This window comes from Oryctolagus cuniculus, chromosome 20 (genome assembly GCF_964237555.1).
Source record: "Oryctolagus cuniculus chromosome 20, mOryCun1.1, whole genome shotgun sequence".
NCBI lineage: Eukaryota > Metazoa > Chordata > Mammalia > Lagomorpha > Leporidae > Oryctolagus > Oryctolagus cuniculus.
The window spans coordinates 20200858-20225803 of record NC_091451.1 but is presented as its reverse complement, the minus strand read 5'-3'; the positions used below and the strand labels follow the sequence as shown (position 1 = coordinate 20225803).

Below are 24946 nucleotides of genomic sequence, written 5' to 3'. Positions count from 1 at the left end.
CATAGTATTTTCTTCCTAGAAAGATTTTTTCTCTTTTTGGTCCTGTTCACCTTTTAGAAATCAGCTCAAAGTTTCTACTTCCTGAGAAGCCTACCTATCTCCCTGATTAGGTCAGATTCCTCCATCTAGGCTTTCACACAACTAAAAACTGAAACTATGTCACAGTTGCACTTGTACTTAGATATATTTGTTTAATGTTTTGAATGTTTTCTCCCATCTAGATATTAAAGTCCTTGAGATTAGGCAAACTGTCTTTATTTCTTCAACACTAAATCCTAAATAAACAGTAGGCACTCAATGCGTATGTTAAGTGAATCAAAGGATTAAATGAAATTTAAATTCTTCCCTCAGACTTGCTCTCCAGATTTTCATTTCTCTCTCGTACTACCATTCATTTTATTTGTTATGAGATTTTCACAATTACTCTTCCTTTCCTTTATTATTTTTCACTAAATCCTGATTCCTCCCTAGTGTGCCTCCCCATCTTCCCTGTTTTCCTGACTACTCCCACTCTTGCCTACACCGCCCCCCACTGCATGCTCAGAGTAGTGCAGCAGCCTCAGCTGTTCCCCAAAGCTGTTTTTGTCCTTCCAGTCACCACACTTGTCACTGTGTTTGCTTAATGTCAGCTCTGAGAACACTAACCTTGACCTATGAACCCTACCAGTGAGAACTGGGAGTATGGTTTAGTTCTGTTTGTATTCCTCGGAGGCAAAAACTAGGATACATGCTACTCTTTAGAATCTATAATAAAGTAAGTTCATGCTGTTCAGTTTTTAAGGCTCGTCATGATTCATTTTATAGCTTAAACTTTATTTCTAATCACTCTCCACTATCACCAACTTTCGTGAAGCCAGGCAGTTTTCTTAAATTTTCCCTAAACACTCTGCAATCATTCCAACTCAGGGCTATTGGTCATGTGGTCTACTAGGCCTCTTGCCAGAAATGTCCTCTCTCTGCTATTCCACTATCCTACAAAGCATCCCCTGGTTATCTTTCCAAAATGTCTTTTCCAACTATGGCAGCCTTTGCCAATTAGAGTCCAAACCCAAAATATACATTGTTTTTGTGCCACTCACTTATTCCCTTGTTGTTAGGCTTTAAGCAACTACATTGGAGGTTCTCTGAGGTAAAGGGCAACGTCTCCTCATTCTTTTAAATTCCTGACAGCACCTACCTTAGTGCCAAGCATGTAATAAGCTATCAATGAGTGCTTGACTTATTCTAGCTATTTTACTACCCAATATCAGGGATATAGTCACTGATAAAATATAGCAGAGAAAGAGAGTAAAACTAATAATTAAAATGGATTACTTAGAATATCTGTGGGTTTCTATTTTCCTTTCTATATATCTTTCTTGCATTAGAAATCCTCGATTAATAATCAGTTGAAAAATCATTTACTTATCTTTGCAAACCACAAAAATTTTAACGATCATTATGCATCTGTTCAGTTGCCATTCAGCTGACTGTTGTTAACTTCTTAGTAAGCTAGTGCTTTAAGCATCTCAGATTAATCTGTTCTCCCTGTAATTCCAATTCTTTCATTTTTGGGCTCTTCATTCAATCTCCCATTCTTCATCTTGGGGACTTGCAGTAGCTAAGCAGTAGGACCCCCCTAGTCTTTTCTCATTCCTTTAATCCTAAGTAAGAATAAGTTCATTGTTCTTATGTGGTTTCTAGGTTTGATAACAACTTGGTGTTTCATTGCAAATATAGTTACCTAGAAGCAAAACCATTCATTTTTGCAAACAGCAATCTCAAGACTTTCTCCTTCTGCTCCCAGGTCAAATCTCCAATATCCACATTTCCTTGAGTAATTGTCCTGAAGAATTTCAAAGAAAAAAAAAGAATCAAAGTAAGCTTCTTTAAATATATATATATATAATATATAATACACAAAGATAAGAATTCCACTACAAAGCAAACTGACCATTATAAAAATCATAAAAGTTGAAAAGGATAACAATATTGTAGCCAATCCAAAATGTTATGTAGTCATAAAAATGAAAATGATAAAAAGGATAACATGAAAAATGTGTACTTAAATATTAAGCAAATAATAAAATATTATAATATAACATCATGTATCCAGATATACACACAAAGTGATCAAGAAAAGTTAATAGTTGTTTGGTGAGATTACTGATAGGTATTTGTAAATACTTCTTTTTGTATTAAATATTTTACTATGAAAACAGAGTCACAAAAAGTAAATCCAGAAAATGACACATAATTTATCTATTTTCTTACCTTCAATTAAGGCTACAGTTGAGCTTTCCAAGCAGCTCTTTGTTTATACTATAACTTCCCAAGTGGGTTCATAGTTACCATGGAGATATTGATGTTGTATAATGTAAGAAACATTTTTGTATACAGGTTCATGGGTTAGTTATTTAAGTTTAAGTTTTGCCTTATGATTACCATATATTTCAGTTGTCCTTCGCCAATCTGCCTCTTAACCAGATGATGCAATTTTTTTTAAAGATTTATTTGTTTATTTGAAAGAGTGCCATAGAGAGAGGAGAGGCTGAGAGAGAGAGTTCTTCCATCCACTGATTCACTCCCCAGATGGCCACAATAGCCGGAGCTGTGCTGATCTGAAGCCAGGAGCCAGGAGCTTCTTCCGGGTCTCCCACATGGGTACAGGGGCCCAAGGACTTGGGCTGTCTTCTACTGCTTTCCCAGGCCATAGCAGAAAGCTGGATCAGAAGTGGAGCAGCTGGGTCTTGAACCCGCACCCATACGGGATGCCAGCACCGCAGGTGGCAGCTTTACCTGCTATGCCACGGTGCTGGCCCCAAATTATGCAATATATATATATATTTTTTTTTTTTTTTTTGACAGGCAGAGTGGATAGTGAGAGAGAGAGACAGAGAGAAAGGTCTTCCTTTGCCGTTGGTTCACCCTCCAATGGCCGCTGCGGTTGGCGCACTGCGGCCAGCGCACCGCGCTGATCTGATGGCAGGAGCCAGGTACTTATCCTGGTCTCCCATGGGGTGCAGGGCCCAAGCATTTGGGCCATCCTCCACTGCCTTCCTGGGCCACAGCAGAGAGCTGGCCTGGAAGAGGGGCAACCGGGACAGAATCCTGCGCCCCGACCGGGACTAGAACCCGGTGTGCCAGCGCCACAAGGTGGAGGATTGGCCTAGTGAGCTGTGGCGCCGGCCCAAATGATGCAATATTTTAACCACCATTTCTGCCTTGCTGGTAAAGGCACCAGGAGACTGAGACCAAGGTGCTAAGTTGCCCAGGAACAAAAATGTCACAAGGAAGGCAAAATAAGAAAGCCCAATTTCTGTAATAGCAATAGGCAGAATCCTTTAACTTCCTCTGAAATTTTACAACATATATATATATATATATACACACATTAGATAAAAGATGCAAGGTATGGTAAGAACTCAACTTACTTATTAAAAAAAGGAAATTATAGCAAATCTCCTGGTAACAGAAGTGATACTACAGACTTCTGATTATGGCAAGAAGGTAAATTTCTGAAGAAGAATCTTATCTTTCAGAGACTTTTTAAAAATTATTTTATTAATTTGAAAGGCAGAGTTACAGGGCAGTGGGGGAGATAGAGAGAGAAAGATCTTTCATCCACTGGTTCACTCCCCAAATGGCCACAACAGCCAGAGGTGAGCTGGTCTGAGCCAGGAGCTCCTCCAGGTCTCCCATGTGGGTGCAGGGGCCCAAGCACTTGGGCCATCCTCCACTGCTTTCCCAGGCACATTAGCAGGGAGGTGGATCAAAAATGGAACAGCCGGGACTTGAGTTGGCTCCCATATAGGATGCCGGCACCACAAGTGGCAGCTTTAGCTGCTATGCCACAGCACCAGCCTCATTTCAGAGACTTTAAAAAGTCATTATGCTGTGACATAGTGGGCCAAGCTTCCTGCAGCACTGGCATGCCTGCAGTGACAGCATCCCATATGGTTGCCGGTTCTAGTCCCAGCTGCCTCTCTTACAATCCAGCTCTCTGCTATGGCCTGGGAAAGCAGTAGACGATGGCCCAAATGCTTGCTCCCCTGCACTTGTGTGGGAGACCTGGAAGAGGTTCCTGGCTCCTAGCTTCAATTGGCTCAGTTCCAGCCACTGGGGCCATTTGGGGATTGAACCAGCGGATGGAAGATCTTTCTCTTTGTCTGTAGCTCTACATCTCAAATAAATAAATAAAATCTTAAAAAAAAAAGTCACAGAGCATATCCAACCTTATCAATAGCTACATAATTCAAGAGAACCTACAAGTCAGTTCCTTCAAAAATAAGTTAAAGCTTAAAACACATTTGGAATGTCCCTAATCAGACATTACGTTCATAGTAGTAGTCCTTTAACGCAGGGAGTCCTTTAAAGTTTAAGTTAGGGCCTTTGGCCAGTGCTGCGGCTCACTATGCTAATCCTCTGCCTGCGGTGCCGGCACACCAGGTTCTAGTCCCAGTTGGGGCGCCGGATTCTGTCCCGGTTGCTCCTCTTCCAGTCCAGCTCTCTGCTGTGGCCATGGAGTGCAGTGGAAGATGGCCCAGGTGCTTAGTCTCTGCACCCGCATGGGAGACCAGGAGGAAGCACCTGGCTCCTGGCTTCGGATCGGAGCAGCATGCCATCTGCAACGCAAAAGCCATAGCAGCCACTTGGTGGGGGTGAACCAACAGAAAAAGGAAGACCTTTCTCTCTCTCTCTCTCTCTCTCTCACTGTCCACTCTGCCTGTCAAAAAAAAAAAAAAAAAAAAGTTAAGGCCTTTGAAAAATCTAATTGTGGGGCCAGCGCTGTGGTATAGTGGGTAAAGCCACAGCTTGCAGTGCCAACATCCCCTAAGGGCACCGGTTCAAGACCCAGCTGCTCCTTTTCCAATCCAGCTCTCTGCTATGGCCTTGGAAAGTAATGGAAGATGGCCCAAGTTCTTGGGCCCCTGCACCCACGTGGGAGACCCAGAAGAAGCTCCTGGCTCCTGGCTTTGGATTGGCCCAGCTGTGTCTGTTGCGGCCATTTGTGGAGTGAACTAGGGGATGGAAGACCTCTCTCTCTGCCTCTGCTTCTCTGTAATTTTGCCTTTCAAATAAATAAATAAATAAATATTAAAGAAAAAAGAAAAAATCTAATTGCATTGGAATATAAAACAATTTTTTTCAGAATAACCTTCAAAATGCACTATAATTTAATTAATAGTTTTGAAGGGGAAGGCTACTCTAAGAGACAAAAATGGTAACAGGAAACAAAATGAATCAGTGTGTGTAATCTGCAGCTGTCTCAAACACTGTGCTGTCTTTACCATAGTGGAACCGTAAGCTGCTACAGTGATGTGGGGCACTACTGCAGATAGAATTGTTAGACAGAATTGCTCTATTGCCTTTAAAAATCATGTGATTTGTTAGATATTATTATCTATGAGTTTCATCTCAAAACAGTAAAGGGAACAATGTAAAATACTTCAGAGAAAGCATGCTTATCAAAACTACTTAATTTAATTGAGCTTTTATAACTAATTTCCAATTTCCAGGGGACAAGAAAAACAAAAAATATTACAGTGACATCCAATGGAACAAATACTCAGGTCTTTAAACAAGTTGATCATGAGAAAACAGGGGGTTCCTATTGTACTAAGCCCCACACACTAACCTACGCACAGGGAATTACAAAGACGAGTAAATCACTTCCTGTCCTCAAGTAATTTACTGAGAAATCTATTCAATACTTTGACATTATCAAATTCAACTTTTCAGAGTCCTTATTTTTTTAAAGAGCACAAAAAAATATTAGCGTAGAAGACAATAAAGTATTGTCAGTACCATTTTTCAGCCTCCAGAAGGTCCTGGTTCACACTGTTGGTGCTGTGTTCTCTGCCATCAAACGTTCTGATCTTGGGGTACTCCGTTTTTCCTGCACACGCTGCTCTCATTTTGAAGTTGAAAGCAGCTTGCGCTATCTGCTTATAGTGCTTCCTGTTGACTAGGATCTGTTGCTTCACTTGGTGTAGAGCGTCTAGAAAGAACCGCTCCACTTCAGTTCTCTCATCCAGTATGTTCTTGGCCAGCTTCTTTACTCGGTTCATTTCCTTGTCCTTCATCTGAAGCAGCTGCTGCAGCTTGTCGATCTCTACCTGCCCAGCCTGGTTCTCTATCATTGCGTGTTGCTGCAGTTTTAACACTTCAGTCTCAAACTCCCTGGTCATACAACTCAGAGCATTTTCCAAGCTTACCACCTTCTTCTGAAGAACCTGAATTTGTGATCTCTGCTGGGTAAGTTGCATTAACTTTTCCTTAACCAACAGCTCATTGATCTCCTACAAACAGAAAAATGAGAGATGTTTGTTCTTCAATCACTCCAGAATTAAGTCCCTCAATAACTTCCATTATTTCATGGAGTTTGAGATGATGCCATGCTGAGAAGGTGCTATTTTGATATTTTATGTATAGAAAGTCGTAAATATCCTATCATGCTGGGAGCCTTATTTAGATTTGTGAAGGCAATTCACTGATTTTGCTAATTATGAAATTCTCCTTCCTCTAAAATTCGGAAGGTCTATTCTGTTTTGTCAGTGTCAGTAAGACTACACAGCAGAACAGCAGTGACTACGTACTGCAAACCCCAGCAGCCTCTTACTTGCCTATCCCAATATCCACTTTCCTTTTCCCATTCCTTTTTGGTAATAAAACCTCAACTCTCTCAGATTCATTTATTTATTTGAAAGGTAGAATGAGAGAGAGAGAGGTGTTCCATCCACCGGTCCACTCCCCAAATGGCTGCAATGCCCAGAGCTACGCCAATGCAAAGCCAAGAGCCAAGAGTCAGAAACTTCTGGGTTTCCCACGTGGGTGCAGGCCATTAGCAGGTAGCTGGATCAGAAATGAAGCAGCCGGTGCCCATATGAGATGAGGAGTGAACCAGTAGATGGACGATCTCTCTTCCTCTGTTTCTGTCACTGTAATTCTGCCTTTCAAATAAATCAATAAATCTTAAAAAGAGAGGAGGGGGATACCTCTGAAGGGAGGAACACACCTTTTTCCTTCTTGTCCTTCCTTCCTGCTGTTTGGAACAGTGGTTAGAACTTCAGTAGCCACCTTGGGCCATGAGTTAACTTTGACGATGTAAGCCACATGTTGCAAAGCACAGTTAAGGAAGCCAAGTATCTCTTGACTTTGTGGCACTACCAGCATTACTGCTCTGAACTGCTTAGTTCTAGACTTCCTTTAGGTAAAAGAATTATCCTATGTGATAATACCATTGATGTCAGGGCTATTACCCACAACTAACCTATTCTTAAATGACTCAGGGACCAATTATCAGCAAAGCAAAGTGAATATTCTAATGTAGCAGAGGATAAGAGACATATTTATGAGGCTGGTGCTGTGACATAGCGGGTATAGCCACAGTCTGCAGTGCTAGCATCCTATATGAATCCAGTTCAAGTCCTGGCTGCTCCATTGCTGATCCACCTCCCTGCTAATGTGCCTGGGAAAGCAGTGGAGGATGGCCCAAGTGCTTGGGCCCCTGCACACAGCTGGGAGACTAGGATGAAGCTCCTGGCTCCTGGCTTCGGATCGGCCCAGGACAACTCCCTGCCTCAATCCCCAACAAAGAATTATTTGGCCCAAAATATCAACAGTGCAGAGGTTGAAAAACCCTGTACCAGAAATTGCAAATTTATCACCTATCATGGGCTGACTTTTTTTTTTTTTAACATTAATCAATTTGTTTATTTGAAAGCAGAGTCACACACAGTGAGAGAGAGAAAGAGATCTTCCTTCCGCTGCTCCACTCCCCGAAATGGCTGCAATGGCTGAAGCTGGACGAGCCCAAATCCAGGAGCTAAGAGTTTCATCCAGGTCTCCCACATGGATGGGAGAAACAAGCAGTTGGGCCATCTGCTGCTGCTATCCCAGAAGGATTGGCAGGGAGCTGGACTGGAAGTGGAGTAGCTGGGATGTCAACCAACGCCCATATGGGACGCTGGCGCCACAGGCAGCAGCTTGACCCACTACGCCACAGCACTAGCCCCTCTGATATACTCTTTTTTTATTTTTTTTTATTTTTTTTTTTTATTTTATTTTTTTTTTTATTTTTGACAGGCAGAGTGGACAGTGAGAGAGAGAGACAGAGAGAAAGGTCTTCCTTTGCCGTTGGTTCACCCTCCAATGGCCGCCGCTGCAGCCGGCGCACCGTGCTGATCCGATGGCAGGAGCCAGGATCCAGGTGCTTTTCCTGGTCTCCCATGGGGTGCAGGGCCCAAGCACCTGGGCCATCCTCCACTGCACTCCCTGGCCATAGCAGAGAGCTGGCCTGGAAGAGGGGCAACCGGGACAGAATCCGGCACCCCAACCGGGACTAGAACCCGGTGTGCCGGCGCCGCAAGGTGGAGGATTAGCCTATTGAGCCACGGCGCCGGCTTCTTTTTTTATTTTTTATTTTTATTTTTTGACAGGCAAAGTGGTCAGTGAGAGACAGAGAGACAGAGAGAAAGGTCTTCCTTTGCCATTGGTTCACCCTCCAATGGCCGCTGCGGCTAGCGTGCTGCGGCCGGCGTACCGCGCTGATCCGATGGCAAGAGCCAGGAGCTTCTCCTGGTCTCCCATGCGGGTGCAGGGCCCAAGCACTTGGGCCTTCCTCCACTGCACTCCCGGGCCACAGCAGAGAGCTGGCCTGGAAGAGGGGCAACCGGGACAGAATCCAGCGTCCTGACCGGGACTAGAACCCGGGGTGCCGGTGCTGCAGATGGAAGATAGCCTATTGAGCCATGGCATCGGCCCCCCTCTGATATATTCTTTATAAAGTGAAGTCTAACGCTTCTTATAAGTCATTCAGTAATTAATCTTCTCAGATATGGAAAGTGTGGCATTGAGACAGAAGAAAAACACTTGCATTGTCCTTATGAATCATTACTATACTCAATCCTTGCTATTCATCAACCCAATCCTTTATAAAAATCTGAATGAAAACAGGAACCTTTTGATGTAAGAGGAAAGTATGATTCTCTTTCAACTTCTGAGAGTTTTTCTGTAGAGCATCAGCCTCCTTCTGGTGGTAGGCAAGAGCTTTCTGGAGGTAAACATTCTCTTTAAAAACACTTCTCCCAGCATTATTCAGTTGCCTGAAAGAGAGATATGAGAATTCAAAACACAGGCCTAAGTTTTAGATATTACCAAACAAGAACAGTGATTGCTTTACCCCCACTGTTAATAATCATGACCACCACTCATTAGTTAGTTGGGAACTTGTAATTAAGTGGAAAATGATGTGTTACTTCCAGGTACAAGTTGCCCATGCTCTCTCCTGTACACAAGATGGATGTGAAAACTGCAAGGTGGCAGAGGTACAGATGGAAGCAGCCCAGATTCCTCAATCCCCATGGAGGAAAGCTGTCAGATCCACACTGGACTGTCACATGAGCAAGAAATAAAACACTGACCCCTGGGAGTCCATTTATTAACACAACACAGTTTTGGGTTACTTTCACTAATATACCTTTGACAACCCTGCAAAATGACTATCATTAGCTCCATTTTTAGATGACAACATTTAATTTCTTTTTTTTTTTTTTTTCTGACAGGCACAGTGGACAGTGAGAGAGAGAGACAGAGAGAAAGGTCTTCCTTTGCCGTTGGTTCACCCTCCAATGGCCGCTGCGGCCGGTGCGCTGCGGCCGGTGCACTGTGCTGATCCGAAGCCAGGAGCCAGGTGCTTCTCCTGGTCTCCCAACAACATTTAATATCAAAGTTAAGAAATCTTCGTTCAGTCAGCATGCCTGTTGAGAGCAAAGACTTTAAGGCCCCGTTTTTGTTTCCATCATACCACACTGCTACAGAAAGGGTGGAGGGAAAAGGGGTGGAAGCACAAAGAGAAAGAAACAGTACGGGAAGGGAGACCAGAAAATCTGAACAAAGCCATCCAGGAGAGAAGGGTGGAGGATCAGCAAAGAGGTAAGATAGGCCATCAGAAAAAGGGACAGCGTGGGGCCGGTGCTGTGGTGTAGCGGGTTAATGCCTTGGCCTGAAGCGCCGGCTACCCATATGGGCGCTGGTTCAATACCCGGCTGCTCCACTTCCAATCCAGCTCTCTGCTATGGCCTGGGAAAGCAGTAGAAGACGGCCCAAGTCCTTGGGCCCCTGCACCCATGTGGAAGACATGGAAGAAGGTCCTGGCTCCTGATCGGTGCAGCTCCAGGCATTGTGGCCAATTGGGGAGTGAACTAGTGGGTAGAAGATCTCTCTCTCTCTGCCTCTTCTCTCTCTGTGTAACTCTGACTTTCAAATAAATAAATAAATCTTTAAAAAAGAAAAAGGGGCAGCAGTCTCTTACACAATAGCTTCATGGTGGGCTCGCTCTGCCAGCATTATTACCTTCTTTTCAGCTTCTTGTTCTAGTCGATGCTAAAAAAGAAAACAGGCAGTTTAAATACAGAATTATAGGTTCTAAAAACTAATTTTACACATCAAAAATGAATTATTTCAGTACATCAAATGAAACACTACTATCCACATGAAACTCCATGTCCTGGTGGAGAAGCAGCAAAGAGGAAATTATGCACATAGCCACCTAAGGGTATCTACTTCCCAATTTCCCCACTAAAGAGGAGCATGACACATACATGGGGGGAGGAAGGAAAACCCACATCCAGGTTGGAAAGCAGAGCTTGGAGAAATTTCTGCTAAATGCAAAGTGAAGAGATTCATTTATTCAACAAATTCCCACTGAATATATATTAAGTTGTTTTAGGTAGCAGAATTCTATAGTGAACAAAGCTCTTAATCACATGAAGCTCATTGGGATTCAAACAATAATTACAATGTATTGAGCATTTACTATGTGCCACCAATGGTTCTTAAAAGCTTTATATATATTATTTACTTTTCACAACTACCCTATTAAATAGATATTATTATTATCCCCAAAAGCAAGGACATAAAAATCTCAGGCAGAGGCTAGTGGCTGCCCCAGAGTCAGAGAGCTAGTAAGAGGCAGAGCAGGGGTTCTTCTGCAGGCAATCTGACTGTGTACTGCCTCCCTAAAATGCCAATAAGTAGAGAATTAACATTGTAATAAATGCTAAAAATGAAAAAAAATGGGTAATGAAATAGACAATAATTGAGGGAGGTCATTTTATTTTTTATTTTTTTGTAAGATTTATTTATTTATTTGAAAGTCAGAGTTACAGAGAGAGAGGTGAGGCAGAGAGAGAAAGAGGTCTTCCATCTACTGGTTCACTCCCCAATTGGCCATAATGGCCGGAGTTGTGCAGATCTGATGCCAGGAGCCAGGAGCTTCCTCCGGGTCTTCCCATGCAGGTACAGGAGCCCAAGGACTTGGGCCATCTTCTACTGCTTTCCCAGGTGATAACAGAGAGCTGGATCAGAAGTGGAGCAGCCCGGACTCCAACCGGCACTCATAGGGGATGCTGGCACTGCAGGTGGCAGAGCCAGCCCCCGGGAGATCATTTTAGATTGAAGTTTAGGGAGTCTCTCTGAGGAAATGAAATTTGAGCCATAAAGAATGAGAATGAGCCACAGCTGGAGGAAGTGCATTCCAGGAAGAGGAATACAAACATACACAAACATGTGGAAGGGAGAGAGGGTTTGCAGGGATTCAAGGAGCAGGAAGAAATACATCGGAAAACTAAGCCCAGTGATCTGAAGACATCGTTTATATGAATAGGTGGAACCGGCTGAGCTATGAGATGAATGAGCAGGCCTATTGGAAAGGCCCTGCCATGAAGCAGAAGCAATGGGGCTCTCGTCAGCATAGGAGAAACACCCACAAAACCCCTGGCAGACAGAGTGAGGCAGACAGGGCAGTGCTAGTCAACCCCACACTCAGTTCCATCATTTTCTCTTCTCAGCTTCTACTCGTGGCTGGAAGACCAAACATTGTTTCCCAGCCTCTGTTATAGAAGTTCTTTCCAAGGAGATGTAAGAAAAAATGTGATAGGAGCCTTTGGGAAAGCTTTCATGACTTCCAGCTAACAGAGATGGATGCAGCTAAGGATCCCCCTCTGTTTGCCCTAAATGTAGGCAAAGCCTGAACTGCAGTAACTTTTTTTTAAAGATTTTTATTTATCTGAAAGGCCAAGTTAAAGTAAGGAGAGAGGAGGGGAGAGAGAGAGATCTTCTATCCACTGGTTCTCTCCACAATTGCCCACAACAGCCAGGACAGGGCCAGGCCAAAGCCAGGAGCTGGAATTCAATATCCAGGTCTCCCACATGGGTAGCAGGGACCCAGTGTCCTGGGTTATCATCTGCTATCCCCCAGGGTGTGCTTAGCAGGAAGCTGGAATTGCAAGCAGAGCTGAGACAGGACCCCAGGACTCCAGCATGGGATGCAGCTCTTTCAGTACACTTTAAGGCTGCACCAAATACGCTTCACCTTTCTTTTTTGTTGTTGTTGTTGATTTTTATTTATTTATCAAGCACTTCTAACTTTTGTTTTCTAGATCACATGGAAAAGATCAAGTTTAGAGCAGAGAGGTAACTGAGAGCAGCCTGTCCCAGAAATGTCTCAGAATAAAAATACCTTGATATTGCTCCTGCCCTACCCCACCCCCAGGCTATCAGATACACAGACAAAGCCTGGAGCCAGTTTTAAAGGAATTCCTTTTATCTAAGGAAAAAAAAATTTTTTTTTTTGACAGGCAGAGTGGACAGTGAGAGACAGAGACAGAGAGAAAGGTTTTCCTTTTGCTGTTGGTTCACTCTCCAATGGCTGCCGCGGCCGGCACACTGCGCTGATCCGATGGCAGGAGCCAGGTACTTCTCCTGGTCTCCCATGGGGTGCAGGGCCCAAGCACTTGGGCCATCCTCCACTGCACTCCCTGGCCATAGCAGAGAGCTGGCCTGGAAGAGGGGCAACTGGGACAGAATCCGGCACCCCGACCGGGACTAGAACCCGTGTGCCGGCACCACAGGCGGAGGATTAGCCTATTGAGCCGCGGTGCCGGCAGGAATTTATATGTATTTTTTATTTATTTATTTATTTTTTTGACAGGCAGAGTGGACAGTGAGAGAGAGAGAGACAGAGAGAAAGGTCTTCCTTTGCCGTTGGTTCACCCTCCAATGGCCGCTGCGGTTGGCGCGCTGCGGCCGGCGCACCGCGCTGATCCGATGGCAGGAGCCAGGTGCTTCTCCTGGTCTCCCATGGGGTGCAGGGCCCAAGCACCTGGGCCATCCTCCACTGCACTCCCTGGCCACAGCAGAGAGCTGGCCTGGAAGAGGGGCAACCGGGACAGAATCCGGCGCCCCAACCGGGACTAGAACCCGGTGTGCCGGCGCCGCTAGGCGGAGGATTAGCCTAGTGAGCCGCGGCGCCGGCCGGAATTTATATGTATTTAACTGCCCACTCTCAACACCCCACAATCTTAGAAATTTCTGAAAGGATCCATTTAATTCTAAGAAGGAAAAACATTTTCTTTTTGCTTTTTTACAGGTTTGTTTATTAATTAATTAATTTATTTAAGCCGGCGCCGTGGCTCAATAGGCTAATCCTCCACCTTGCGGCGCCGGCACACCGGGTTCTAGTCCCGGTCGGGGCGCCGGACTCTGTCCCGGTTGCCCCTCTTCCAGGCCAGCTCTCTGCTATGGCCAGGGAGTGCAGTGGAGGATGGCCCAGGTGCTTGGGCCCTGCACCCCATGGGAGACCAGGAAAAAGCACCTGGATCCTGGCTCCTGCCAGGATCAGCGCGGTGCGCCGGCTGCAGCGGCGGCCATTGGAGGGTGAACCAACGGCAAAGGAAGACCTTTCTCTCTCTGTCTCTCTCTCTCACTGTCCACTCTGCCTGTCAAAAAAAAAAAAAAAAAAAAAAAAAAAAAAAAAAATTAATTAATTTATTTATTACACTGAGAGAGGGAGAGATAGAGAGAGAGTGGTCTTGGGGCCAGTGCTGTAGCATAGCAGGTACAGCTGTCCTCTGTGTTGCTGGAATCCCATATGGGTGCCAGTTCGAGTCCCGGCTGCTTCACTTCTGATCCAGCTCTCTGCTATGGCCTGGGAAAGCAGTAGAAGGTGGCCCAAGTCCTTAGGCCCCTGCACCCACGTGGGAGACCTGGAGGAAACTCCTGGCTCCTGGCTTTGGATCAGCACAGCTCTGGCCATTGCAGTCAATTGGGGAGTGAATCAGTGGATGAAAGACCTCTCTCTCTCTCTCTCTGCCTCTCCTTCTCTCTGTGTAACTCTTTGAAACAAATAAATAAACCTTTAAAAAAAAAAAAAAAAGGAAGAAAGAGCAAGGTCTTCCATCCACAGCTTCACTCACAGATGGCTGCAATGGCCTGGGCTGGGCCAAGCTGAAGCCAGGAGCCAGAGCAGAGGCTTCATCCAGGTTTCCTATGTGGGTGGCAGGAGCCCAAGCACTTAGGTCATCTTCTGCTGTTTTTCTCGGGGCTATTAGCAGGGAGCTGGATTGGGAGTGGAGCAGCCAGAACAATGCCAGAGTAAGAAGGAAAAATTAAATAAAACAATTCAAGAAAAACCATAGGGCCTCTGAAAAATTCTATATTAGTATCTTGATGAACATCCTACAATTTGAAGAATTAATTTCAGAGTCATAGAGAAACTTGGAAGTTTGCGATATATCAAAGAACATGTTTGAGGGAAGTATCCTTTTGTTCTTAGAACTGTATCTTTGAAAAACATGAAATCTATTCTCTTTATATTAATAAAAATATTTTGACCATGTTTAATTAGCATCTTAGTTTAACTTGGCTAATGGAACATCTTTGTACATACACCAGAGTGACTCCTCCAATCCCATCTCTCTCATATAATGGGGCACATGTAGTTTTAATCCCACTAGGGGAATACCAAGCTGAGGGAGATGTGTCCTGAAGCCTTTATGATAATTCCTTTTAAAGACTTCGAGAATTGGACTGCGTATTTGGCATAGCAGTTAAGATGTCACTTGGACATGTACATCCCAAATTGGAGTGCACACTCTGGGAGAGTGGGTGATGGCTCGAGTACTTGGGTCCCTGCCAAGGTCAACTTATAAGGGAGATCCAGATTGAGTTCTGGCTCCTGGCTTTGGCCTAGCCCAGACCCAGTTGTTGCAGGCATTTGGAGAATGAACCAAAAGATGGAAGATCTCATCTGTCTTGTCTGTTTCTGCCTTTCAAATAAATAAGATTTCAAAAATCTCTCAATGGGAAGGCAGAAAATGATTTTGAGATGGCTAGAATAGATTTTTTCCCTTTTTTTTTTTTTTTTAAGATTTATTTGAAAGGCAAAGTTACAGACACACACACACACAGAGAGAGAGAGAGAGAGAGAGAGAGAGAGAGAGAGAGCGTGCCTCCATCTGCTGGTCCACTTGTCAAATAGCCGCAAAAGCCAGAGCTGGGCTGATCTAAAGCCAGGAGACTCTTCCAGGTCTCCCACGTGGCTGCAGAGGCCCAACCACTTCAGCCATCCTCCACTGCTGTCCTGGGCACATTAACAGGGAGCTGGACTGGACGTGGAGCAGCTGGATCTAGAACTGGTGCCCACATGGGATGCTGGCACCACAGGCAGGGGCTTCACCCGCTATGCCGGCCCCTCCAATTCTTATTCTGCTGTGAATCAACAACAATCTTCCAATAAGATATCAAATGGAAGGATGATGCATGCCAGAATGCATATAAATATACTTATGTTATCCTAGAAAACATTTCTAATTAACACACATATTCCGTACCTTTTCTTCAAAAAATCTGCCTTCTAGTCTTCTAAGAGTCTCCTGATGTTTCCGTTCTGTGTTCCTTAAACTCTCCTTCAGCTAAAATTACAATATAAAAAAAAAAATGGTCAGTAGGAAGTGGGTTTGATTGGGACATATTCCTAGAAAACTCTCACTAGAGCAACATCTTTTGTACATGACCTCTTAATCCTAAACACCCAGAAAAACCAGGTGTCCTTGCCTCCAAGCATTGTATTTCCCTCAATCGTCTACAGGCTTCTAAGATCAATACTGAGTTCTTTAAAAGCCTTTCACGGATAACAGTTCTCAGAACATTCAGACGAGGTCACATGTGTGGAACCACATAATAATAAAATTTTAGAGTTGAAAGGGACCTGAGGAGTCGGACTATACAATTCTCTAACCGAATATAAGAAAAATATCCCGAGACAGACATACCACCAATTCAAACCTCATAATACACTAGAGGCTGCTCCCTAGTAGTTCCCACTTTCAAAATATTCTTCCTTGGAAGCTAAATGAACCTTCTGACTTATAAAACAATTCTTCTTAGCTAACATCAATTTAAAAACAACTCCTGTGACTACCATGGATAGAGCCTACTTCTGTTCTCTAAAACTACGTAGATTCAATTCTTTTGGTTAAGAGAGTTAAGCTAATTTAAATCAATAATCCTGTAGCCTATATTTATAGTAAGAATGAATAAGATTGGGGCTGGCATCATGGCACAGTACATTGAGCTACCACCTGCAATGCTTGCATCCCACATAGGTGCTGGTAGGAGTCCTGGCTACTCCATTTCTGATCCAGCTCCCTGCTCATGTGCCTGGGAAGGCAGTAGAAGATGGTCCAAGTCCTTGGATTCCTGCACCCATGTAGGAGACCCAGATAGAATTCCAGGATCCTGGATTTGGCCTGGCCCAGCCCTGACTATTGTGGCCATTTGGGGAGTGAACCAGGGGATGGAAGATCTCTGTCTTCCTTTCTCTCTGTAACTCAGTCTTTCAAATAAGTAATTTTTTAAAAAAGATAAGATTGAAATAGGCATACTTACTATAACATTCATGCCACAAAAAATGAAGGCTTTCCATTAGATAGACCACAGTCAGGGCTGCCTCTCTCACCAACCGGTTGGCCCTAAGCAATTCGTTTAATTTTCTGTCTCAGATCTCCAGGCATAAGAGGATAGTAATAGTATCCGTCTCATAGGGGCATGGTAAGGATGGTAAGGATTAAATCATAATGTGGGGCTGGCACCGTGGCACAGTAGGTTAATCCTCCGCCTGCGGTGCTGGTATCCCATATGGACGCCAGTTCTAGTCACGGCTGCCCTTCCAATCCAGCTCTCTGCTTTGGCCTGGGAAATCAGTAGAAGCTGGACCGAGTACTCGGGCCCCTGCACCCGCGTGGGAAACCCGGAAGAAGCTCCTGGCTCCTGGCTTCGGATCAGTGCAGCTCTGGCCATTGTGGCCATTTGGGGAGTGAACCGATGGAAGACCTTACTCTCTGTCTTTCCCTCTCACTGTCTGTAACTCTACCTCTCAAAAAAAAAAAATAAAATAAAATCTAAAAATAAATAAATAATGCATATAAAGTACTTAGCATAGTAACCATTTAATGTATAGGTTATTATAGGTTATTATTATGTCTAATATTACCCTCCCCTATACTTAACAGCTTTACTTACTGTAATCTCTAACTGTATTAAATTTCCACTTTATATCATCTCTTTCAGATGTTCTTCCTAATTTTTTATACAACTTTTTTTTTTTTTTTTTTGACAGGCAGAGTGGACAGTGAGAGAGAGAGAGAGAGAAAGGTCTTCCCTTGCCGGCCAGCGCACTGCAGCCAGCACACCGTGCTGATCTGAAGCCAGGAGCCAGGAGCTTCTTCCAGGTCTCCCACATGGGTGCAGGGGCCCAAGGACTTGGGCCATCTTCTACTGCTTTCCCAGGCCACAGCAGAGAGCTGGATAGGAAGTGGAGCAGCTGGGTCTTGAACCGGTGCCCATATGGGATGCTGGTGCTTCAAGGCCAGGGCATTAACCCACTGTGCCACAGCGCCAGCCCCTACACAACTTTTTAAAATGGCTTCTTACACTGTCATAGACTTGTTCAATTATATCAACATACAAGTTTATAAAAATATCTTCCATTCTAGTGTGTATAGAGATGAACCTTTCATACACCATTAAACTCCCCCCTGGAATATATAAATTAATAAATATTTGAAAATATAATTAGGCAGTGTGTATCACAAGCCTTTGAAAGTTCATGTTCATGATGCTGGCGGTGTGGCATAGCAGATAAAACTGCCGCTTGCGGTGCCGGCATCTCATGTGGGCACCAGTTCAAGTGCTGGCTACTCCACTTCCCATCCAGCTCTCTACTGTGGCCTGGGAAAGCAGTAGAAGATGACCCAAGTGTTTGGGCCCCTGCATCTGCATGGGAGACCTGGAGTAAACTCTTGGCTCCTGGTTTTGCATCAGCCCAGCTCCAGCTTTTGTAGCCATTGGGAGAGTGAACCAGCAGAGGGAAGACCTCTGTCTCTCTCTGCCTCTCTCTAACTCTGACTTTCAAATAAATAAATCTTTTTTTTTAAGTTCACGTTCTTTAACTCATAAATTCCACTTCTAAGAAGCTCCTTATTTAAAGAGCAGGCATTTCGCATAGTGATTAAGACAGCAGTTAGGACCCATCTCCTATCAGAATGCCTGGATTTGACATTTGCCTCAAGCTTCTGATTCCAGCTTCCTGCTAATGTGAACCTGTGATAGGTCAAGTAACTGAGTTACCACTTACATGGGAAATGTGCATTGTGCTCCTGACTTCAATGTTTCAGGGGAATACACAAGTGGATGGGAGCTGTCTACCTCTCACATTAAAAAAATGAGGGGGGCAAATTAAGATACAGAAAAATATGCCATTCCTTAGATGTACATCACAGTTTATAACGAAAAATAAGAAAAACTCCAAGTGTCCAACAGCAAGGGACCATTTAACAAATTATTCTATCCAATGGAATGCCATGTACTTTCTAAAAGATTTTATGGGAAAATATTTAATGGCATTGAAAAGTGTGAATCAAGTGAGAATGCAGGTTATCAGTGTGTACAGAAGGACTTCAGTTGTGTGAAAATAGCACATCATAGTTTTGTTTCCCACACAGCAAGGAAAAAAAGGAAAGATATCAGAATTTTTATTTGAAAGACAAAGTTAGAGAAGTAGAGACAGAGAGAGAGGTCTTCCATCCGCTGGTTCATTCCCCAAATGGCCACAGTGGCCAGACCTGGGCTGATCTGAAGCCAGGAGCCAGGAGCCAGGAGCCAGGAGCTTCCTCTGAGTCTCCCACATAGGTACAGGTGCCCAAAGACTTGGGCCAGCCTCTGCTGCCTTCCTGGGCACATTAGCAGCAAATGGATCAGAAGTGGAGCTGCCAGGACTTGAATTGGTGCCCATAAGTGATGCTGGAGCTGCAGGCCAGCACCACAGTGCTGTCCCCTAATTATCAGAATATTAACAAGGCTTATCTCTAGGTAACTGTGAGGAGCAGGGCATTTTTTTAATCAATTAAGCTAAGTTTACTGAAGTGAATATTATCATTTTATCAAAAGACTAAAACAAAAAAAAAATCCTAACTGCCACCTACAAATATGATTGTTAATAGGAACCATTTTTTCTTTTTTAAAAAGATTTATTTGAAAGTCAGAGTTACAGAGAAAGAGAGGCTGAGAGAGAGAATAAATTGAGAATCTTCCAACCGCTGTTTCACTCAATGGCCACAATTGCCAGGGCTGGGCCAGGCTAAAGCCGGGAGTTTCATCTGAGTTTCTCACGTGGGTGCAGGGGCCCAGGTACTTGGGCCATCTTCCATTGCTTTCCCAGGCACATTAGCAGGAAGCTGGACTGGGCATGGAGCAGCCAGGCCTCAAACCAATGTCCCTATTGGATGCCAGCCCTGCAGGTGGCAGCTTTACCTGCTACGACACACCACAGTGCTAGACCCGGAAACCATATTTTCTTTAAAACGTGTGCCTTGAATCTGTTTAGTCTCTTTTTAATTTGTATAATGAATTCTAGATATTCAGTGTACTAATTTGCTTTCCTAATGTGTATCTTTCAGTGTTAAGTTCACGGACTCTCACACCTATTTCAGTTATTCCTCCCTTGGGATTCCACAGACTCATCAATGTCTATTGCATTTGAATTTTAAATCTCCACAGCCTCCTCTGAAATGGCTGAGATGTAGTTCACCATTAGGTGGCAATATTGTTCTTAAAAAAAAAAATCACACAAGGGCTTACTAGAATGTAAGTCTATATAGAGGATGGCTATTTTGAGAGTTCCTGAAAACTATATTATTCAACTTGCAGCATTTTCACTTAAAACTTGACAATTCTTCAAGTATTTTAAGATTTCCAAAAGAACAACAGAATGTTTATTTTGAGCTTTGAGAATTACGGGAAACGTCTGTGATGGGAGTTGGGCCCTCATGGGGGCTCGCCGGGGAACCCGGAAGTACTGCCCTCTGCTGCAGCTCTGTGCCTCTCCAGCTTAGCCATCAGTTCTTTGGCTGGATTGAAGACGCCACTGGTCTGCTGGTCGCAGACGTAGCAGCGCGGGGTGGCGCGGAAATGTTGCAGGGCACAGCTCTCGCAGAAATAATGCCTGCACTTGGTCACCACGGGGTTTTGGAAGGTCTGGCGACAGATGAAACACTTGAATGGTATTTCCTCTTCGTCGCTCCCCACTTCGTAGTCTTCAGCCTCGCAGACACCGTAGCGACCCTCATCAAGCTCACGTTCAATCTGCCAGCCGTGCTTGTAATCTGAGCGGTCGTGGAGGAATTTGCAGCTGTCTCCGAAGCCGCAGAAGCCAGTCTCCTTGTAGTCCTTACAGATGTCGGGCTGGTAATCCCAGCGCACGGTGGCTCGCAGGTGCTCGGGCGCTCGGATGGGGCCCTTCCGCACCAACCCGGAGGAGGCATTGCCCATCGACGTATCCTTGGGCTTCATGTATTTCTGGTAGTTATTGATGCCCCGGTAGATCTTGTCATCCTCCTGGCCCCTCAGCGCCTCCTGGATCTTCCGGCTGCGCTCAAAGATGGCTTGCGCGTCCCGCTCCTTCTCCGTGTCCAGCTCGTACACGGCCGTCGCCCCCATATCCTCGGGGCCCGCGGGTTTGGCCGAGCGGGTGGACTTGTAGACGACGCCGAGGCTCTCGGGCTCCTTTCCCGCCTCCTCCTCCCCGCAGCTCCCGTCGCAGCGGGCCGCCTTCCGCTTCGCGCCGCCACAGGTCTTCTGTATCATGGGGTTGTGGGCCGCCCGCCTCCTCTCGGGCCGAACCACAGGGCTGCCCTCGTCGCCACTGCTGCTGCTTTCTCCGGGATCTGGGTCGCACACCGGGCGCCTTCTGCGGGCGGCAGCCCCTTTCCGCCCAGGCTTTTTGAAGAGGAAGGCGCACACCTGGCCGGCCGTCTCTCCTGAAGGCCGCTCTGCCATCTCAGAGCCCGGAGCCCCCAAACGGCTGCGGCACGACGGGCGACCGAGTCGACGGGCAACCGGGTCGGCGCGCGCCTCCCGCATCACTGCTGCGGGAGAGGACGGCCCGGGAGCGCCAGTGCGCAGGCGCCAGACCCGCACTCCCTGCGGGGCTGCTACCGGAAACACCCTTGAAAAACATTATGGAGTGTGCTGTGTATCTTATTTTTGTGTGTTTTCTTGTGCGTGCGGGCTTTTTTTTTTTTTAATTTCACATTTCAACTGATACAAAGAATAATACTGTTCATGCCTCAAGGCATTTACAATCTAGTAGACAAGACAAATGAGGAATACAGTATCAGGACAGATGAACTCTATGATATAGAAGAGATACCAAATGTCACCCCTCAAAAATTAGTTTTAAACAAGACTTTGGGAAGGCCTCAGGGAGAGCATTAATTTGAGCTGAGCCTTTGAGAGATGGTGAAATTTTAATGAATAGAGATCAGGAATACATTCCAGACAGAAGATGATAATATTCCTAGGTAGGTGTAGAGTCTTAACTGTCACACCAAGGTGTCTGGCAGTGTTAGTTTTCAATGGATCGATACTAAAGACAATGCTCGGCAGAGGTGATCATGACATCATCAGAACTGTGATGGTCTAAGATTACTCCTGCAGAAGGCAGGAAAGCAGCGAATGCTGTTAGCAGGACCTTTCTTCACACAGAGCTGCACATCAGTTTGTAACCAGCCCAAATGCATCTTTCTTTGCCTATTCTGATGTACAAAAGGAAACTACTGAGCTTGAGACTGACTGAAGTGTCTGCTCCAACAGACAAACCATGCTTGCTTGTGGATTTCACAAACTGGCCTTGGCAAAGACAGCTGCAACTGGGAAGTAACCTGGCCCTTCCCAGTCAGCATGACCCAGGTTTGAATTTGTTGCAACAAAACACAAAGAGGTACAAACACCTAAGGACATGATAAGCACGGGCTCCAGGCTGAGTGGCCTCCATCCCGACTACCGAAGCACTGCAGTCTCTTAACACAATACTTTACCTCTTTCAGGTCTCAGCCAAATAACGTTTGTAGCTACTTGGTTGTACAGAATATCTTATGTCCTCCTCACAATAAAGTCAAGCCATGAAGGAAGTTTCCTAGGGAACTGTGCTGACATCTGAGGTCTGTTACCAGACTTGCAGCTGGCATCAGCACCTGGCTCAGCAGCCCAGCCTCCTTGTCAGCTCCTTACAAGTCCCAGGCCACCCGCAAAGCAGGATGGCACTTCCTGAGACCACGAAGCTTGCGATTGCCTTCATCTGTCAATAAGCTTTCTTGTTCCTTCCCTTCCAACCCTGTCATTTTTTTTAATTTGATAGAGTTAGACAGTGAGAGAGAGAGAGACAGAAAGAAAGGTCTTCCTTCCATTGGTTCACTCCCCTAATGGCTGCTACGGCTGGCACGCTGTAGCCAGGAGCCAGGTGCTTCTTCCTGGTCTCCCATGCAGGTGCAGGGCCCAAGCACTTGGGCCATCCTCCACTGCCTTCCCAGGCCACAGCAAATTGCTGGACTGGAAGAGGAGCAACCAGGACTAGAACCCAACGCCCATTTGGGAGGATTAAACAAGTGAGCCATGGCGCCAGCCCCGTCCTTGTTATTTTGATTTGGCACCAGGGACAAAGCCAAGCTTTTAGGAGCACGTTTATGTAATTCTTACCACATGCCATGCAGTATTTTACATATATTAATTCATTTAATCCTACAACAATCTGAGATAGCAACTTTTATTATCCACATTTTATAAATAAGGAAACCAAGGTACAGAAAGGTTAAGTAACTTGCCTAACTCACAAAGCTAATTTCAGCTACCTTTGCCAGGCACCTACTTGTGCTATTTACTGCAGTATCATCAACACAATAAAACCATATCCTGAGCCATTTCTTAAGAGCAAGGTCAGAGAAACTTCCTGAAAACACTTAGTGATCCCTGCCCCACTCAACCAAACCCCTAGAGCTTTTTTCTTTCTTTTTTTTAACTTTTATTTAATAAATATAAATTTCCAAAGTACACCTTTTGGATTACAGTGGCTTTTAACCCCTAGAGCTTTTACATTTTTTCTAAAATTATTATCCCCCAGACTAACTAAATAACTGTGGGAGGGTGTGGTGGCTGCAGCTGGATGAGTCCATCAAGAAACCAATGTCTAGAAAAGGTCTTGCTGTCAAAAATCTTTGGTTTCCAGTTCTAACCTGGTATGGTTCCCTATTTTCCTCCCAAATAATCTCAAGAATGTCAAGACTTCTTTACTGTCTCATAGTAGCGGATGTTTGTGAAGGTTTCTGCAGCATAAACAGTTAGTTCTAATCTCTTGGGGTAGGGGGGCGCTTACATCATCTAATTCTTTTTCCACTTGAATTTTTCTCTTCTGAAATTGTTTTATTGCTTTCAGCTCTGTCTGAATCATGCCAATTTCTTTGATTCTTTGATTGAACTTTCCCTCCAGGTCATGTATATACATAGTGTACTGGCGCTCCTGTATTAAAAAAAGAGATTGTAGATGAGTTAGGAAAAAGAACAGAAGTTCCACAGATAGGGCCAGCACCATGCATGGCGCAGTAGGCTAATCCTCCGCCTGTGACACTAGCATCCCATATGGGCACCGGTTCTAGTCCCAGCTGCTTCTCTTCCAATTCAGCTCTCTGCTATGGCCTGGGAAAGCAGTAGAAGACAGCCCAAGTCCTTGGGCCCCTGCACCCACATGGGAGACTGGGAAGAAGCACCTGGCTCCTGGCTTCAGATCGGCACAGCTCCTGCCATTGCAGCCATTTGGGGAGTGAACCAACAGACAGAAGACCTTTATCTCTGTCTCTCCCTCTCACTGTCTGTAACTATCTCTCAAATAAATAAATAAAATCTTTATAAAAAAAAGTTCCAGAGTCATGTTCACATTCAGGCCTTGAGCCATTTGTACATCTTTGAAGAAATATCCCTTTTCCTTTGCATAAAGTTTTAAAATGTTTATTTATTTAAAAGGCAAAGAGAAAAAAAGAAAAAGAGATAGAGACAGAGAAAATTCTTCCATCGACTGGGTTATTCCCCAAATGCCCATAACAGCAAGGGCTGGGCCAGGCCAAGGCCAGGAGCGAGGAACTCAATCCAGGTCTCCTATACAGGTGGCAGAGACTGAAGTGCTCAGCCATTGCCTGCTGTCTCCATCACCTGTTGCACTGTGGGTGTGCATTAGCAGGAAGCTGGAATGGAGGGCAGAGTCAGGACTCAAATCCAGGCACTTTGATATGGGATGGAGCAGCTTAACTGCTGTACCAAATGTCTGCCCTCTGAATAAAGTTTTAATTTTTTTTTTATTTATTTGACAGAGTTATAGACAGTGAGAGAGAGACGGAGAGAAAGGTCTTTCCTCTGTTGGTTCATTCCCCAAATGGCTGCCACGGCTGGTGCTGTGCCAATCCGAAGCCAGGAGCCAGGTGTTTCCTCCTGGTCTCCCATGCTGACGCAGGGGCCCAAACACTTGGGCCATCCTCCACTGCCCTCCTGAGCCACAGCAGAGAGCTGGATTGGAAGAGGAGCAGCTGGAACTAGAACCAGGCGCCCATATGGATGTTGGCGCGGCAGGTGGAGGACTAACCAAGTGAGCCATGGTGCTGGCCCCTAAAGTTTTAGTTTTTATAAAAAGATACCAACCACATGTAAAAGAAATAAAATTTTGGGAAAATTTCTATACAAGCTGATAGAAAGGAAGACAATGTAGATATTTATTTAAAAGGGATATGAGAAGACTAAACAAATC

The 24946-nt window shown here is 44.9% G+C and overlaps 2 protein-coding genes across 8 annotated transcripts in view; both read right to left on the bottom strand.

Annotated features, from left to right (window-relative positions):
• The window catches only part of BBOF1 (basal body orientation factor 1), a 51746-nt gene that overhangs the window by 11395 nt on the left and 15405 nt on the right, over positions 1–24946 (bottom strand). For 6 of the 7 annotated variants that reach the window (XM_070065259.1, XM_070065258.1, XM_008272060.4 and 3 more), the window contains 6 exons: positions 23528–23671; positions 15654–15734; positions 10295–10365; positions 8942–9086; positions 5788–6281; positions 1724–1825 (listed from right to left, as the gene is read on the bottom strand). In XM_070065259.1, the coding sequence (XP_069921360.1) occupies positions 1724–1825; positions 5788–6281; positions 8942–9086; positions 10295–10365; positions 15654–15734; positions 23528–23671 (1037 nt within the window). The remainder of the gene's footprint in view (positions 1–1723; positions 1826–5787; positions 6282–8941; positions 9087–10294; positions 10366–15653; positions 15735–23527; positions 23672–24946) is intronic. The other variant, XM_070065260.1, reaches the window with a different exon arrangement.
• On the bottom strand, positions 15654–23521 carry LOC103345058 (E3 ubiquitin-protein ligase RNF113A). The gene is made up of 2 exons (XM_051826260.2): positions 19803–23521; positions 15654–15734 (listed from the first exon to the last, which is right to left on the bottom strand). Exon 1 carries the CDS (start codon positions 21238–21240, stop codon positions 20146–20148), a length of 1095 nt encoding a protein of 364 aa, XP_051682220.1. The 5' UTR covers positions 21241–23521; the 3' UTR covers positions 15654–15734; positions 19803–20145.

Excerpts from the sequence above, each read along its gene's own strand:
- LOC103345058 (XM_051826260.2), bottom strand. The coding sequence starts at position 21,240 with ATGCGGGAGGCGCGCGCCGACCCGGTTGCCCGTCGACTCGGTCGCCCG.